At 37.7% G+C, this 17,049-nt stretch overlaps 2 protein-coding genes across 7 annotated transcripts in view; one reads left to right on the top strand and one right to left on the bottom strand.

Annotated features, from left to right (window-relative positions):
- Window positions 1-17,049, bottom strand: part of LOC129731486 (protein outspread) — a 272,875-nt gene that overhangs the window by 29,124 nt on the left and 226,702 nt on the right. For 4 of the 5 annotated variants that reach the window (XM_055691541.1, XM_055691540.1, XM_055691545.1 and 1 more), the window contains one exon: window positions 2,942-3,064. The exons of the other annotated variant lie outside the window; for it this stretch is intronic. In XM_055691541.1, the coding sequence (XP_055547516.1) occupies window positions 2,942-3,064 (123 nt within the window). The remainder of the gene's footprint in view (window positions 1-2,941; window positions 3,065-17,049) is intronic. 5 annotated transcript variants of the gene reach the window in all.
- Window positions 2,137-17,049, top strand: part of LOC129731488 (CLIP domain-containing serine protease B4-like) — a 57,460-nt gene continuing 42,547 nt past the window's right edge. The window contains exon 1 of one of the 2 annotated variants that reach the window (XM_055691549.1): window positions 2,137-2,351. In XM_055691549.1, coding sequence (XP_055547524.1) covers window positions 2,309-2,351 — 43 coding nt within the window. In that variant the 5' untranslated portion in view covers window positions 2,137-2,308. The remainder of the gene's footprint in view (window positions 2,352-17,049) is intronic. The other variant, XM_055691547.1, reaches the window with a different exon arrangement.

The raw sequence follows: 17,049 nt of genomic DNA, 5'->3' as shown, positions 1-17,049 counted from the left end.
TTAATAAACTGTTATCAAAGTTTATATGTCAGGTGATGCCATATGGCATCACCCGCAGGCAACGGGTTAGTGAACCTTTGTTGTAAAATTTGGAAAACTATTTTTGAACACTTTTACTTATCTAGAGAACAGATTTTCTGATTTTTAATTTGAATTTTTCTATGCATTTTTTGCTGGATTATCTATTTTCTCAATTACCATGAATGTTTAGTAACAAATTTATACTCTAGGTTATATTCATCATTGCGAATTTTTTTTTTGAATATTTTTGTTTGTTTTGAATTACTTTTTTTGTTTTAAATTAGGCTGATACAAATTTCGAATTCTTTTTATGTCCAAGGTTATTAAAGTTAGCAGAGGGGGTGTCAAAAAAAAAAATAACACCGAGACGAAAAAAAAAGGAATATCTTTGATCAAAGTTTGTGTGCAAGTTATGACGTTTGTTGATGAACAGCTATATTGATAAACATTGAATATTCACATTCAGCCTTCAACAGGCCGCATTCAACAAAACACGCTTTCGACAACTCTTCTTGTGCCAGATTCAATGAATATTTCATGTGCGTATTTGAATCACCTTATTCATATGGATTATATTATATCATATATAATATTATATTATATTATATTATATTATATTATATATTATATAATATTATATAATATAATATAATTTACTATTATATTATATTATATTATATTATATTATATTATATTATATTATATTATATTATATTATATTATATTATATTATTTTTTTTTTTATTCTCGCTTATTTCCCGTCGGTCTAGTTCCGCCACTGTTGTGGCCAATCACCGACGCCCAGGGAGGCGACTCCACACCCAGGACCCTAACTCACGACCCGTTTATTAACGGACCGGCGCCAACGGCTTTACTTCCTCATGCGATGGAAGGCGTGATCCCGGAGATTTTTCGCCTCAGAAAATCTCCCGATGTCGGCTAGGATTGAATCTAGACCAGTTGGGTTGGTTGTGAGTGGATCACGCCACCTCACAGCCATCGACACCTATGTCGGCGGTGGGATTCGAACCCAGGCGTCGAGCGTGGTTGGCGGAGACGTTACCAACCACACTAGGCCCCCGCTCTTATATTATATTATAATATAGTATATTATATTATATTATATTATATTATGTTATATTATATTATATTATATTATATTATATTATATTATATTATATTATATTATATTATATTATATTATATTATATTATATTATATTATATTATATTATATTATATTATATTATATTATATTAGAACAAATATGACTAGATCTTTAAAAAAGACAAAGAGTAAATTCAAACGTTTCAATTTCGAAAAATCACCGTTAGTCATAAAACTGATGTTCAGTAATACTAATGTTAACATGAATCGTCCATTATCACAACTGACTTGAATTCTACCTCAGTCATAACCTATGAGAATTGCTAAAAAAATCTGCTTGATGTGTCGTTCATTATTTCGGTCATAGTTGCAGTCTATATCTATGTGTACATGGTGAGCAGAATTGTGTTGGAAAAGAAGTTGACGGAAAATCAGATTCTTGGCGGCGCGTCGGCTCAAAATGAAATTGTCGACGACGGTGGCGCACAGGACTACTTAGATTCGTCGCTGACTTTTCCAAAAACTTTTTCGGAAAAAGAGTTCAAAAGCACTCAACAATATATTTAGCATTTATCCTTATACCAAACGTTTTAATTTTCTTCTCAGATTCAAGCCATTTCTAGTCTTAAATTGTACTTTAATACTAATCACCACTTACGATGGACAGTCTGGACGCCACCGCTCAAGGAATACAACGTATGATAGTTAGCTCAAAACAGCATCACGTGGTACTTTTCATCAATAAACTATGCATGTGATAGTAATTACGCTTGAAATTTAATTAAAATTATTGAATTTTATAAATAATAGAGTTTATGGTGCGTCTATTTCGCAGATGATGCTTTAATATTGCTAGAATTCCTCCTCGTCTTGTTGAGGTGCTCAAAGTAGAATCGCCAAACAGGAAACCATCATCGACGGTTTCGCTATGGGGATTGTGAGGAAAATTACGGAAAATATCAGCACGATCAACATCGTCAGTGAATACGTGATACTCAACGCTGCCAACGCTCAACAGCAGATTGTGTTTGTATATTAATAAAATTAAATGCAGTCTCCGTGACGGTAGTCAGCGGTTGGATGCTGCGTCCCGATGACGCGGCGAAAGGGTCAGTGTTCAATGATGGACCATAATTTTATCGGAAAATGGCCTATGGCGACAGGTTAAACAGTGGGCACCAATGGCCGCCAGGGCGAATTGGTTGCGCGCACACTTAAACCAAGGTAATTATTCACGATTATCACTTTTATCAGTATACGATGCATCCGAATGCAAGCCATTTGCTATATAACGTGCTATGCGCTGCTGTTGTGTAGAAACACTGTTCGAAGTTCAAAACTTACCACAAGGACTTTGCTTTGCGTAACCAGGAATAATGGTTAACTTTAATATTACTATGCGCTTCTTCAGGGGCTATAAATTATTGCTAAGCATAGTCAATTATGCTGTAAGCATAATTGATTTTGAATTTGAAGGATTAATTCATACCATGGGGTAGTAGTAAGTATGAGACGGGTATATAATAGATAGTTTAAGAAATTTAGTTGGTTTGCATTCCATACAGCAGGAATCTACTCTCATAAACAATATATCTCATTAAACGGAATTCTAGCGGTTACGGGCATTAGACTTACTATCCCTTTTATGCAGAGGTTGCTTATAAACAACACCGTCTCCTAATTCTGTTGCTTCTGGAAGTGGGGCAGAGCTTACTTTGGCGTTTTGTACACGGTGAACAGAAAGTTTTTAACAAATGCAGTAGGCAGATAGTAAAACTACATTTGAAGGGAATGTTGAGGAACAATGCTCTTACCTGCATCAGCTACATCCAGTGAAACTCGATTGCGATTCCTGATACGCGCTAGAATTTTGCCCTCGGAATGCAATTTGTCTCTGGTGGGAGGCGATTTAGATGAAACGGGTTGGTCACTATACACTGTATTTGAGTCGCCATAAAGTACGTGATGAAAGTTCCGTGATTGAGGTGCAGTGTGTGGGGTCACAATGTAGGTGGTGCAGGCAAATTTGGTGTTTGTGAGCAAAAATAGAATGAAAAGAAAAAATGCATGGAAAATTTAACATCAGGTCATACGTCGTTATTTACTGATTACTAATTAGCTAGACATGAATATGTGCAATTGAACAAGTTAATGAGGGCTGGATGAAAAAACACAATTACGCCTTTCCATTGCTTGGTTTAAATTATTAAGATATTTGGTTCATTATTCATCTAATTAAAGCGAGGTTCGTGGAGAACGTACGGATTAAACATCAAATCTCCACATAATCTTCGAAAAAATAAACAATATCTATGATGGCGGCGATATTCAAGATGGCGGCCAATTTTTTCCTACTTCAAACGAAAGCTCTATCATTCTTCTTTGAAACGACATACTGGTTGTAGGGGGTTCATTGAAAAATTCAAGAAAAATAGATCAATAAAAAGGTCAAGCACAGCTCAAAATACAACTTTCTAATAAAAACCGTTAGACCTCTTGGTGCCCAAGGGTACCATCAATATGAACTAACCAAAGTTGTTTCTAGTTTTTTCACTACTTTTAATCATTTAGACACAAAAATAACCTTTATTAAAGACCTCGTGTTACAAGTGGGACGGTTCTAGCGATAATTGCTCAGTGGTAAGTTTCCTAAGTTACTGATGCTGTACGTAATCAAATCACTGTGCTGTCGAATTTAACATTACCCTGTTGCTGTACCAATACAAAGGGTTTCAGTTTTGATGTATACTCCGAAATTGGCAAAAGTAAAATAGAGAGCGTACGTTATTTGATACATAAAAAAACTATGCGCAGCGTCAGCATTTCGATTTGTGTCAATGCCGAAACAATTCAGTATTTTCAACATTTTTTTTTTTTTGTGCTTGTAAACTCTGATTTGGCAACCTTTGAATATCTTGGGGTTTGATTTTCCCTCAAATTTCGTTTAGAAGTATCGCTCAAAAGTTTTGTCTTCTCGAACAAAGTTCCCGTGGAAAATATCAGCTTAATCGAACCTTGGGGATCACGTGCTTCTAAGCGGTCAAATTTCTCTTTTTTGACCAATGGAAAAAAATGTACAGTTCATAAAATTTTCGATACCAGTTTTTTGATGCCTAACTGCATCAAACGTCGAAATCTGGTGTTATCTCAAAACCATTTTTTTTGTAAAAATTCGGGACTTCAGTTTTACCAGTGATTGCTGTACTTTCCTAAGAAAAAGACTAACCCAGAACAAAAAACAAATCGAATAAGTTTGGAACGTCGAATATTATAAAATATTGAAGAAAAAAAAAAAAGCTTCCACAGCGAATGAAGAGGTGTTACAAACACAATGCTGTTAATAATCTATTGTTAAAAACAATTTTCTTTTCGTTCACTCCAGCTTCTTATGGAAGCGGGACAAAGGAATCAGATGAGATGAAATCATTGCCAAGCTTGCCGAGGTTGTCGGACCAATTGGTTTAGTCGAAGGCGATAGTTTATGCTCTGCACCTACCTTTCGCGTGTAATCTCATGAATGGATGTATTGTAGCTTATTTAGTGATGGCAGGGTTGTTCGTCCAATTGAACAATAAAATACTTTGACTTGTTTTCGTAGTATTCGAACATTTTACATCATTGCTTCTAACTGCTGAAGGTATATTTGTCTGGTTTACTGTCTTCAAGAACAACCCTATGTTCAAAGAAAGAAATCCTCAAAAGCTGCAAAAGGATGGACGCATAATAAACCATTCTGGTTGCATCTCTAGGGACGTGCACAAAGACAGCACAATTATCATACAATTGATTAATGAACGTTATCTGATACAACACGGCTTATTGCTATCGTACTTGAGTTTCTCTTCATAGCCAGCCACTCATGGACTAAATTCATGCCTTCTTGTATCGAAAATCGACTACAGACTTATTATAGTCACTTGATAAAATTAACAGTGGATTTACAATTAGAATGACCAGGAAATCAAAGAACAAAATTTTATACTATCTGAACAAGCTTTTTATATGTTATTTTAAGATTCTTAACACTGAATTATGTAGTTCACGTTGTAAGAATATTTTTATATATAGTATAAAATTTCGGGGTCGATCTACAAAATAAATATCGCATCGGTAAGAGTATAGAACTTCAAACCTAGCAACGAGCATTCACTGGTATATTGCAATAATGTGTGCTAGCGTATCGCACATACAGTCGCACAGTGATTATCGTTGCGGATTGTTGGTTTATTTAGTCAGTTATTAGCATACAATGTTTCGCCCCGCGATTGAAGATGAAGTCTATAATTTAGTGATGATATTTTTCATGTTTAATTCTGCACCTCCCTACAAGATAAATGGTATATATGGAACTGCGAGACTGCGTGCATGCCGTAGTGGCTTTCGACTCTGATCGTACCATAACCGGGCATGCAATATTCTGCTAGCTTAGATCCACATTGCGTCAACTCTGTGGTCTGGCGCACCGGTAGTGGCCATTTAGGTCTTTTGTTGCATTCTTGCCGACAAAGAGGAATCCAATTGCTGGCTAAAGGTTGTGGATCTTGTGAAAAATTATTTCAGACGCGCCTTTTTTATTTCAATTTTTTTATAAGAAGTGATACTAGTCTGTATTGGAAAAGTTTCGATTGTAATTTGGGGTAAAGTAAGAAATAAATATTCGTTAGCATTACTTCTTGTGTACAAAACTATTGTAGTGGCTGAAGTTGCCTGACATGAATAGCTTGTCCGAAGATTTTCGAAATAGAGAGGGGGAGGGCTTGTTTCTCATATAACAAACTAATGTATTGAAATTGTTATAATAGTGTATTTACTTTTCAGCTAATATATAGTAACCTGTGTAGAGCTAGTACATTTATATGCCCTACAAAAAAAAACAACCGTTTTGAAATTGTTTCACATTTTTTTTAAGTTATGTACTTAATAAATCTAAGTCTTCTAACTGGTCTCGAGGTACGATGCTAGCCCAACAAGCCAGCCGTCGTATGTTTGAATCCAGGTTCGGAAGAGACTGTTGGTGTGAGTAGAATCGTAGCGCTAGCCCCGCAATTGTCCTGTACACTAACAATTGGCTGCAAAGTCTGTGTATAATAAACAGAAGGTCGAGTTTCGATATGGAATGTAACACCAGGGCTGCTTGCGCTTGCCTAATAAATCTAGAGTTGAGAATGTCAAATAAATATTTATAGAAGTTTAGTTCATTGTTAAGAATTGCTGTAATCCGGAAGCTAAAATCTTTTAAGACGCTTCGCTCAATTTTCTGAGTTTCTATAGTCTCGGCACTTACGTGCGTAGGATTTAAAAATCAATCGCTCAAATTGATTGTGGATTTTCGTATAGGTTTTAGATTTCTTCGTTTCCAGAGCGAGTAGAACATAATTTCACTATCCCGGAGAAAATTCACGTTCGCTCGGAAATCAGGAGATAACCTCCCAGGCCCGGAGAGCCCGGAGTCTATATTTGGTCACAAAATGGGACATATTTTCATCAAAAAACACGTAGAACAAATCTTGAGATATCATTTTGCAGCAAATTTATTAACCTTTAAACTGCCCATAAATGCATAACAGTCCCATGTGAGTTTTCATCACTTTTGAGATAAACCTTAGAAACTTCTTTACATTACGTGTGCTCTCGAAAATTCACAACAAAAGTTAGGTTTGTTGCTTAAATGATGAAAAAAATATTGATTTTGGTCAGTCCCACGTTACGAATAAACGCATAACAGGCTCAGAGCTAAAACCAATTAGCAGAAAATCATGGTAACTTTCATTAAAAGACCAATAAAGTGTACTGATCGGAACAACAATAACCTTATTGCGTATAAAAGTATTCTACACAAATATATTTACCTCGGATGAATGCTTATTTTAAATTTTTGTTTCTTTGATTGAATCCATAGGAAGGAAAAAATGCTATGGTTTACCTGCGTCTACTGCATTTTACTCAGTTGTACGTTTTTGGCAGTGTGACTCTTATGCGTTTATGGGCAGTAAAGGATTTGTCTGAGTTTCGGATGGATTCACGCACATTTCTATATGTCCAAGCGCGAGGGTGATGTCGCCAAGCGATTTCCTGATTCAACTTTACTCTTCCTTACTAACATAAAATCTCCTTGCTGTGATCTTTGTGGAAATGCAGTGGAACACGATTTCCTAACAGCAAAAGTCACGCCAACATATCCTTTCTCTTTTCCCACCTGATTGCAAGGACGTGGCCGGCGTCGTTATTGATCATTGAAAAAGTATTGAGTCACTAAAACATATACAATAAGAATGACCAGCCAGGCATGCCAATGGTACAGTCTTTTTTACTGTCTTCTAAGCATGTGCGTGCTGTTGCTATTTCCCGAGCAGGAGAAAATATCATTATAATATCACAACCAGATATTGAAAATACAACCTCGTTTTGATCCTAATATGGTTTACATAGTTGGTAAAATAACAAAAAATAATACCAAAATATTGTTCCTCCAAGACTATATGAATAACAAAGCTTGATATTTCAATAACAAACCAATAATTTACATTAAAAATCACGAAAATGACCGATTCAGATATTTTCAACTTATTGAACACTGAATGCATAACTGAATATATTATAAATAATTAATAACGAACAATTTTCACTTAAAACTTACTTTTAATGAGATATTTTAAAATCAACTCAAATATCTTATTGATAGCATAGCGAGATATGATAGCAAAATTTTATATTTTCATATGCATGTTTGAAACGTGAATATTTTTCGAATAACACGATAAGTCCTCATAGCTAAATATGTTATTGATGAGTGATGATTTTGTTATGCTCTCCTGCCCGGGTTATTCGTGATACCTATTCGTGCTGGCAGTCCGATAATCACATTGAGAACATATTGGCAACAGAGCATCACAAAAGAAAACGAAAAATGTACTTTGTGTGTCGATTCGGCATTATCGGTAACGAGCAACTCTGACGCAGGACCGGTAGCGTAAGAAAGTCGCCGAATGAATGGAAACATGCCGGATCTTGTTGGAAGTTTTGGCAAAGTTTTAGCTTTACTGGCCAACATCGACACCAACAGCACCTTCTGCATGAAAGGTGCCTAATCGATCATCGGCGTGATATTACAACCACTCGCTATTCGCTAGTCAAGGTGCTTGCTTTGAGAAACGGAGTGCTAGTGCCAAAACAACCCCGTAGGGTGACGCCTAAAGGATAGACGTGATTGACCAAAAGGTTACAAATGAGGAGCTAATCGTGATCGTCAAGTTTCTGAAGGGAAACAAGACATTGGGATCTCGAACCTGGCTGTGAGAAGGGCTATTAAAGAGCCCCCTGGCTGACTGATCGCAAATTTCCAGGGAGATGGAAGCGACACAGTCTGATCTTTCTGCCGAAGGCCGAGAAACCGCCTAGCGACCCACCGACGTATAGTGCTATCTTCTGGACACCGCGAGCAAGGTGAGGATTATCCTCAATAGACTGGCAAGATAGTCCATAGCCTTCAGAGCCTCAATTCAAGGTTCCATCCTGAGTTTAGTGATGTAGAATACCATGCTTGACTGTGTGTTGAAGCCAAAGTTTACTGTAGGGGTTGTGACCATTGGCGTTGCGGACGAAAGGTCTACGACGAGTAGTTCAAAGAATTTGAGTTAACGGCTTTGCACTCAATCAGCGTCGACGGAACTTGATGGATCATAAGACGGTAAACAATCGCACTCCTGGGGGTGATGGTCGATGACAAGCTTACCTTCGAGTCATATCGAGTATGCAAGTTAGCTAATGCGAGCTATTTCTTGTGATGTCTAATAACTCATAGGGCAAGAAGCGGAAACATCTGGCCAGTGTGGTTTCGTCAATACTTAGGGATGGCAGATCAGTGTCATGCATACTTTTTTACTTTTTCATCTAATCTTTTTGCTGTCAAAGAGAAAACTGTGTTATATTGATTACGCATTTCGATGAATCTATGATTGTTACTGGAAATCCCTGCTATTCAAGTCGTCCCGCCTCTTAGTCTAGTGCTAAAGATGGGATCTTCCAGAGTATCTTATCGATAACAACTCTCCATGTCCTGGTAGCTCTTCACATCCTAGTAGTGAACATCCCATGAGAACGTCGATGGGATCAACAGTTCTCTTTCGGAGTACCAACTGGCATTCCGCGACGGTTGCTTCGACGTCTATGCTTTGACGGAAACGGTGCTCAACGCTAACACGATATCGAATCAACTATTCAATAACTCATACTCCGTTTATCGCCAGGACCGGTCGTGTATGAACAGCAACAAAAGCTCTGGAGGTGGCGTTTTGATCGCTGTTCGCTCGAGTTACAAATCACGTTTTTTTTTTAAAGGGGGGATTTGTAGCTTAAGTATTTATGATAAATATTAGTAAATAATGAGTATGTGTGTCCAATCACAAATGGTGACTTCTCAACACTGTTAGAAATTTGTAATTTAAATTGTTAGGATTTGCTTGCTTTCGCAATTAGGACTTATCATTCGTAGGGATTTAAACCTACTTGTCACAAAAGGGGAAGTAAACTTACAACAAACTTAATTGCTAACTTATTGGCTATAAAGAGAGCTTATCGGAGCAATTGAGGATTGCAACGATTTTTGTCGAAAATTGTTAATAATTTTATTTGACATAGCTTCTAATGGTTCAACACCAGTAAGTTTATGTAATTCGAGTGTACCAAACCAAGGAGGACGTTTCAAAATCATTTTCAGAATTTTATTCTGAATCCTTTGGAGCGTTTACTTCCTTGTTGAACAGCAACTTGACCAGATCGGTACAGCATAAAGCATTGCTGGTCTAAAAATTTGTTTGTAAATCAAAAGTTTGTTCTTTAAACAAAGTTTAGAATTCCTGTTAATGAGAGGATATAAACATCTCGTATATTTGATGCACTTGGCTTGTATACTCTCAATGTGCTCTTTGAAAATAAGTTTTTTATCATAAATTAGTCCCAAGTACTTAACCTTGTCGGACCAACTTAAAATAACCCCATTCATCTTGACAACGTGATTATTGTTTGGCTTGAGGAAAGAAGCCCTAAACTTATGCGGAAAAATTATCATTTGAGTTTTAGAAGCATTGGGAGAGATTTTCCACTTTTGCAAGTAGGAAGAAAAAATATCTAAACTTTTCTGCAATCGACTGCATATGACACGAAGACTTTTTCCTTTTACGGAAATGCTTGTGTCATCGCAGAACAATGACTTTGTGCATCCTGGAGGCAAATCAGGAAGATCTGAAGTGAATATGTTGTACAGGACTGGACCCAAGACTGAACCTTGAGGTACACCTGCTCTGACAGGAAATCTATCAGATTTTGAATTCTGATAGACAACCTGCAGAGTTCGATCAGTAAGATAATTTTTCAAAATTTTGACTAGGGAAATTGGAAAATTAAACGTTTGCAATTTCGCAATCAAACCTTTATGCCAAACACTGTCGAATGCTTTTTCTATGTCTAAAAGAGCAGCTCCAGTGGAATAACCTTCAGATTTGTTAGCTCGTATCATATTAGTAACTCTGAGCAATTGATGAGTTGTGGAATGCCATTGGCGAAATCCAAACTGTTCATTTGCAAAAATTGAATTTTCGTTGATGTGTGACATCATTCTGTTAAGAATAATTCTCTCAAACAGTTTACTTATTGAAGAAAGCAAACTGATTGGTCGATAACTTGAAACTTCAGCTGGGTTCTTATCCGGTTTTAAAATTGGAGTAATTTTTGCATTTTTCCATAATTTGGGAAAATATGCAATTTTGAAGCAGCAATTGAAAAATTTCACTAAAAATTCCATTGTGCTCTCAGGGAGATATATAATATATTAAAGATTCCATCGTCACCAGGTGCTTTCATATTTTTAAAATTTTTAATAATTGATTTAATCTCATTCAAGTTAGTTTCAATTATTTCTGCAGGGAAATAAATTCTGGGAAGAAATTAAATCAAATTGACGTGTGACTTCATTTTCAATTGGACTCACAAAATTCAAATTTGAGTTATGAACACTCTCAAACTGCTGAGCAAGTCTTTGAGCCTTTTGTTCATTTGATACAAGAAAACGTTCACCATCTTTTACAACTGGAATAGGCTTTGAAGGTTTCTTAAGAATCTTCGACAGCTTCCAAAAAGGTTTTGAATATGGTTTCAATTTTTCAACTTTAGTCTCAAAATTTTGATTTCTCAGAAGAGTAAATCTATGTTTAATCTCTTTCTGTAAATCTTTATAAATAGTTTTAAAAACAGGGTCACGAGAACGTTGATATTGACGTCTGCGGACATTTTTCAAACGAATAAGAAGTTGAAGATTTCCGTCAATTATTGGTGAATCAAATTTCACTTGAGCCTTTGGAACAGAATAATTCCTGGCATCAACAATTGCACATTTTAATGCTTCCAAAGCGGAATCAATATTCACTTCGTTTTGCAAATCAAGCTCATTATTGAAATTTCTCTCAATATGAGTTTTGTATCTTTCCCAATTAGCCTTGTTATAATTAAAAACAGAGCTCATAGGGTTTAAAACTGATTCATGTGATAAAGAAAAAGTTATTGGAAGATGGTCAGAATCAAAGTCAGCATGTGTGATCAAATCACTACATACATGACTTTGATCTGTAAGCACCAAATCAATTGTTGAAGGGTTTCTTACAGAAGAAAAGCATGTAGGACTATTCGGAGACAAAATAGAATAGTATCCTGAAGAACAATCATTGAATAAAATTTTGCCATTGGAATTACTTTGAGAATTATTCCATGAACGATGTTTAGCGTTAAAATCGCCGATTATAAAAAATTTTGAACGATTTCTGGTGAGTTTTTGTAAATCACCTTAAAAATAATTTTTGTGCTCGCGTGTGCATTGAAATGGTAAATATGCTGCGGCAATAAACAAAATCCCAAGTTCAGTTTGAACTTCAACTCCCAAAGTTTCAATAACTTTCGTCTCAAGATGGGGAAGAGCACGATGTTTGATTCGGCGATAAATAATAATTGCAACTCCACCGCCGGAACCCTGAATCCTATCATATCTATGAACCAAGTAATTGGGATCATATTTTAATTTAATGTGAGGTTTCAAAAATGTTTCAGTAATAATTGCAATATGCACATTATTTACTGTTAAAAAATTAAAAAGCTCATTCTCATTGGCCTTCAATGAGCGAGCATTCCAATTTAATATTTTGATTGTTTTATTTAAAATCATTGCTAAATTTTAAATTAGAAACAATTTTAATAGTAAAATTTGTGCCTATTTGAATGGCTTCAAACATTGATTTTGCCTGCAACATGGCGTTCATATGATCGAACATTGCCTGTTGCAAAAAAGAAAGTTAACCTGCCGTAAAAGGCCCCAGGCAGTTGACATTAGAAAAAATATTTTCGGCAGCAGTATTAGCTGGAGTAATAGGTGTACAATTATTTTCTAGTGTGTTTTGCTTACCCATATTAACGGTCATTTTCGAACTACCAACACTAGGCGGTATAATGTTCGAACTACCTGTAACCTGTGCATAAGTTAAACGGGTATGCAAAGGAGTAGGTAAACTATGCGTCACTGGTACGCTTGGAGAATTTTGTTTTGAAGTTGGTTTTAATTGAGAAATTGAATTTTGTTTACCTTGCCTTAACAATTGCTAAACGTGCTGGGCATTGATAAAAATTCGACATATGGTTGCCGTTACAATTCGCACAGCGAAAATTTTTACTCTCTTTCACAGGACATGTGTCCTTTTTGTGAGAAGAGTTACAAATCACGTTCGGTAAGGCCTCTCGAAGGCGCGTTAGTTGAGCAAGTATGGGTTGCGATTGCTACTGCTGGTGCAATGCTCTACGTATGTGTAGTTTACATCCCTCCTGAACGAGTATCCGACCACGCTTTGATTAAGAATCATCTTGACTCTGTTTATTGGGTTGAATCGCAAATGGGACCCAGAGATAACATTGTCGTGTTTGGAGGCAAAACAATTCTAACGGTTCGGTAAGCTACTAGATACCTATTGCACCGCTGGTCTGAAACAGGTAAGTGGAGTTGAAAACGAGCGCTTTCGCATACTCGATCTTCGTTAGCGACGAACTCTGCGAGGTCTGCACGGTTCTACAAGCTCCATCACCGCTGGTTAAAATGGTCAGATACTATCCTCCTCTACTGGTAGATTTGAAAGTGAACCACAACATCGTTTCCGCGATACTGCCGATAACGTCTTGTACGATTTCAATAGGGCTGAATTTGATGGCATAAATGACTTTCTTATGCGTGTCGAGTGGGATGATGTTCTTCGAAGCTACGATGTTAACTTTTCTGCGTCAACTGTCTCCGATATCCTTCTTTATGCTATCGACCAATTTGTTCCCGTGAAGACCAAGCGTGAAGCAACTAAACCAGCTTGGACAAACGCCGATCTCAAATACCTAAAAAAAATGAAACGCGCAGCCCTCCGAAGACACAGCGAGTATCGTACGGACTCTACCAGGGCTAGCTATATGTTAGAAAACGCTGAATATAAGCATCTGAATAACCTCAAGAATAACCCCAAAAGTTTTACCCTCTACGATGACTAATGGTTTGTTGGAAGCCGAATCAATTGTGGATATTGCCGACCCCTTCCGATCACAATTCAGCAGCGTTTTTACCAATGAGCTTCTAAATCCGCAAGATGTGACCGCCGTACTAGAATTATTCCCCGACTGACAGCATCTGATTCGCAAATCGTTATCACCGATGATATGGTCAAGGCAGCAGGTATGGATCTGAAGTGTTCTACAGGATCCCGGTCCAAACGGGATTCCGGCGCAAAATGATTTAAAACATTTAGCAAAGGAATTTTTTTTTTCCTACGCGGATTAATGATCTAGTGTAAAATATAATAAATAAATATCACAAGCGGCTGCGAATACGCTGACGGAAGATTTTTGGTGAAACATTAAAATCGAACAAGTGGTACACGACTTGAAATCGTCTGCTAACACTAATTATCGGGTCGTTGTCGCCATATAAAGTGTTTCTAGAAGGTTGTCGTAACCACTGTCTAGACCTTAGAATACGTTGAACAAGCGATGCAGGGTTGTCAATCTCGGATTGCAAAATTTTTGCGCGTGGGCACAATGAATCGGTGAAATCGGCTGCGACTTTCGAAATAAAGCCCAGTTGGCGATTGGCCTTCTCTATGATAGATGAATAGTGCATTTTGAAGGTCAGCTAGTAATCTAAGATATTATTAGACCTAGATCTCTAATTTGGTCGACACGATTCAAAGCAATTCCGTCGATTGAATAGCTGAACAGAATAGGATTCTTAAAACGCCGATATGAGATAACACAGCATTTCGCTATACTAATTACAAGGTGGTTAAGTAGGCACCATTTGGTGAAGCTGTCGAGCGTATCTTGTAGAAGGTTACAGTCGTCGTGCTTACGGATCACGAGGAAAATTTTCAGATCATGCGCATAGATCAGCACACACCCGATTGACAAAATCAAGGAGACATCGTTGAAGAACAGAGCGAATAAAATTGGTCCTAAATTGCTTCCTTGGGGAACACCACACTGCGGACTGAATGTTGTCGGTATAGCTGACCCTATCTTAACGTATAACTTTCGGTTAGTCAGGTAAGACTTCAACCAATCACAGAGTCTACCCGAGAAGCCGAGGCGTCGAAACTTGTCATCCAATATTTCATGGTCCACCGTGTCGAAAGCAGCTTTGATGTCCGTATAAATCGCGTCAATTTGAACACTACGCGTCCATATTACTGATACAGAAGGAAGTGAACTCACACAGGTTGGACTCAACAGAACGCTTAGGAAAGAATCCATGTTGAGATGGCGAGATATAGCATTTACATACTTCGAGAATCGCCTTATTAAGAATGATCTCAAAGCATTTCGATCCCGCAGACAGTGAAGTTATTGACATCCGTTTTGTTTCCTTTTTTGTATACTGGCGTCATAGCTTTTCCAGATTGTGGTGAATGTCCGACTTTGCAGTGAGAGATTGAAAATTACTCGGATAAATATCGGCGCATTTTTTAGCACACATGATGGAATACCGTATGGCCCAGCAATAGATGAAATCATCAACTTCGCGAGAGCCGTCACTACCATCTCCGCACTGATATTAAACACATCTATGTCGACAGCGTCTACGGGAACATAGCGACTGGCGATGCTAGTATCACGATCAAGGAGGGTAGTGTCTGAGTTGAATACATTTCTGAAATGTGATGCAAAAAGTTCGCATTTCTCATCAACTGTAGACGAGGTTTAATCGCCCAATTTCATACACGAAGGAAAACCACAATCCTTCCGCTTCGAGTTCACATACGACCAGAGTTGTTTCGGATTTCTGCGTAAGGGGCCATCCACATACCTTGTGGACAAGTTTTTTAACGATTTTAACCCCCGTGGACATAAAATCTGAAAATTTTGTATGGACCGTGGACATAACACAGACAGAGGTGGGGGGGGGGGCACCAAAGCTGTCCACGTGGTATGTGGATGGCCCCTAAGTTGTTTTCTGTCTGGTTCAGATATCGCCTGCAACCGATTGTAGCAGCGGTATGCTCGACTCGTTTCCTCAAATTGGTTTTTTTGACGACAGTATGTCTTTAGCATTCTCGAACGGTGAGGTTTCAAATTCCTCAATCGCGCGTTTGACCAAGGTGGTTTTTTGGGATATCTAAAAGGAGCTACTACTTCAGAAAAACAGTCATGCGATATGACAGTTAAAGCACTAACTGCATCATCAATATTCACGCTTGTGTATATATCGGACCAATCCGTTTGGGCAAGAATCTATTGAGGGCATCGAAATCAGTTTTACGGAAATCCAACTCGGATGCGACGACGTCGTCGTATTGAGCAGCATCAGGGGGACACTCGATGATTAACGAGAGAGCCGGTTGATCGGAATCTAGCCGAACAACTGGTTCAGGAGCCTCTTCAGCTGTACTAATAGCAGTGACAGAATCGGAAGTGTAAATGAGGTCGAGAATTCGGTAAACGGCAAACGACAAACCATCCAGTCATGAGTTATCTCATTCGCTGCTAACACCTGTTATATAACAACTGCAGAAAAATAGCAACCTTAGAATCATATGTCCGCACTTGCCCGCACCATGCAGAGTGAAACCAAATAAGATGATAAACGACAATCTGGTAGGTAAAGCATAGGTCTAGTTATAGTTCACAGTTTACCAACCAGTCAGTGCTGTTGTTTTAAGAGTATAATTGCAATCGAGTATGAACAGTTACAGTTTAGCTGACTCAGTTTAAGTTTCCGACCGGTGCGCGGTAAAATTACCTGGTAGAAATAGGTTTTTGAAGTTAGTTAAAAAGTGAAAAACTGTCGCTCTCTGCTTTCGTAACCACCAGCCGTATTTCGCTTTACCAACGATGCACTGTATCATGTTGGTGACACTCTATCAATACTGCAAGAGCATCGGTTTGAGTCGTTTCTTGTAAGAGGGGAAGTGCAGTAAAACCGATATGGGATTTAGTTATTGCATAAACTCAACGACCGTAAAAATGCTTGTTTTCCAGCTCAAAGACGATTATGCAAGGTAAGACATGTTCGTTATGGATACCTTTCGTTTCTGAACTATCTACAAGACAAATTGCGAGCATTTCGTATTGCATCCGTTAAGTTAGTGCTGGTGGTTGCGATAAATCTAGTACAAACAAAGCACAGAATAAAGGTACTGAGTGTTATTAGCCCTACAATAACCCTTGCGGATGAAGTAGTAATTACGGTCGTAAAGGTCACGATTACAAATCAGCATCTTCTTAGTAAGCAAGCTATGACGGCTGCATCAGGGAAAAAATATTGGCATTTTCCTGAACATGTTAACCTTGCGCGTGTCTGCATGCAGTGAATTTTAAGTGGAATTTCAATACAAAACTGAATGGCGTAAAGTAAATG

This window comes from Wyeomyia smithii, chromosome 3 (genome assembly GCF_029784165.1).
Source record: "Wyeomyia smithii strain HCP4-BCI-WySm-NY-G18 chromosome 3, ASM2978416v1, whole genome shotgun sequence".
Lineage (NCBI taxonomy): Eukaryota > Metazoa > Arthropoda > Insecta > Diptera > Culicidae > Wyeomyia > Wyeomyia smithii.
The sequence above is the reverse complement of the archived record's forward strand: the minus strand, read 5'-3'. Positions and strand labels throughout refer to the sequence as shown.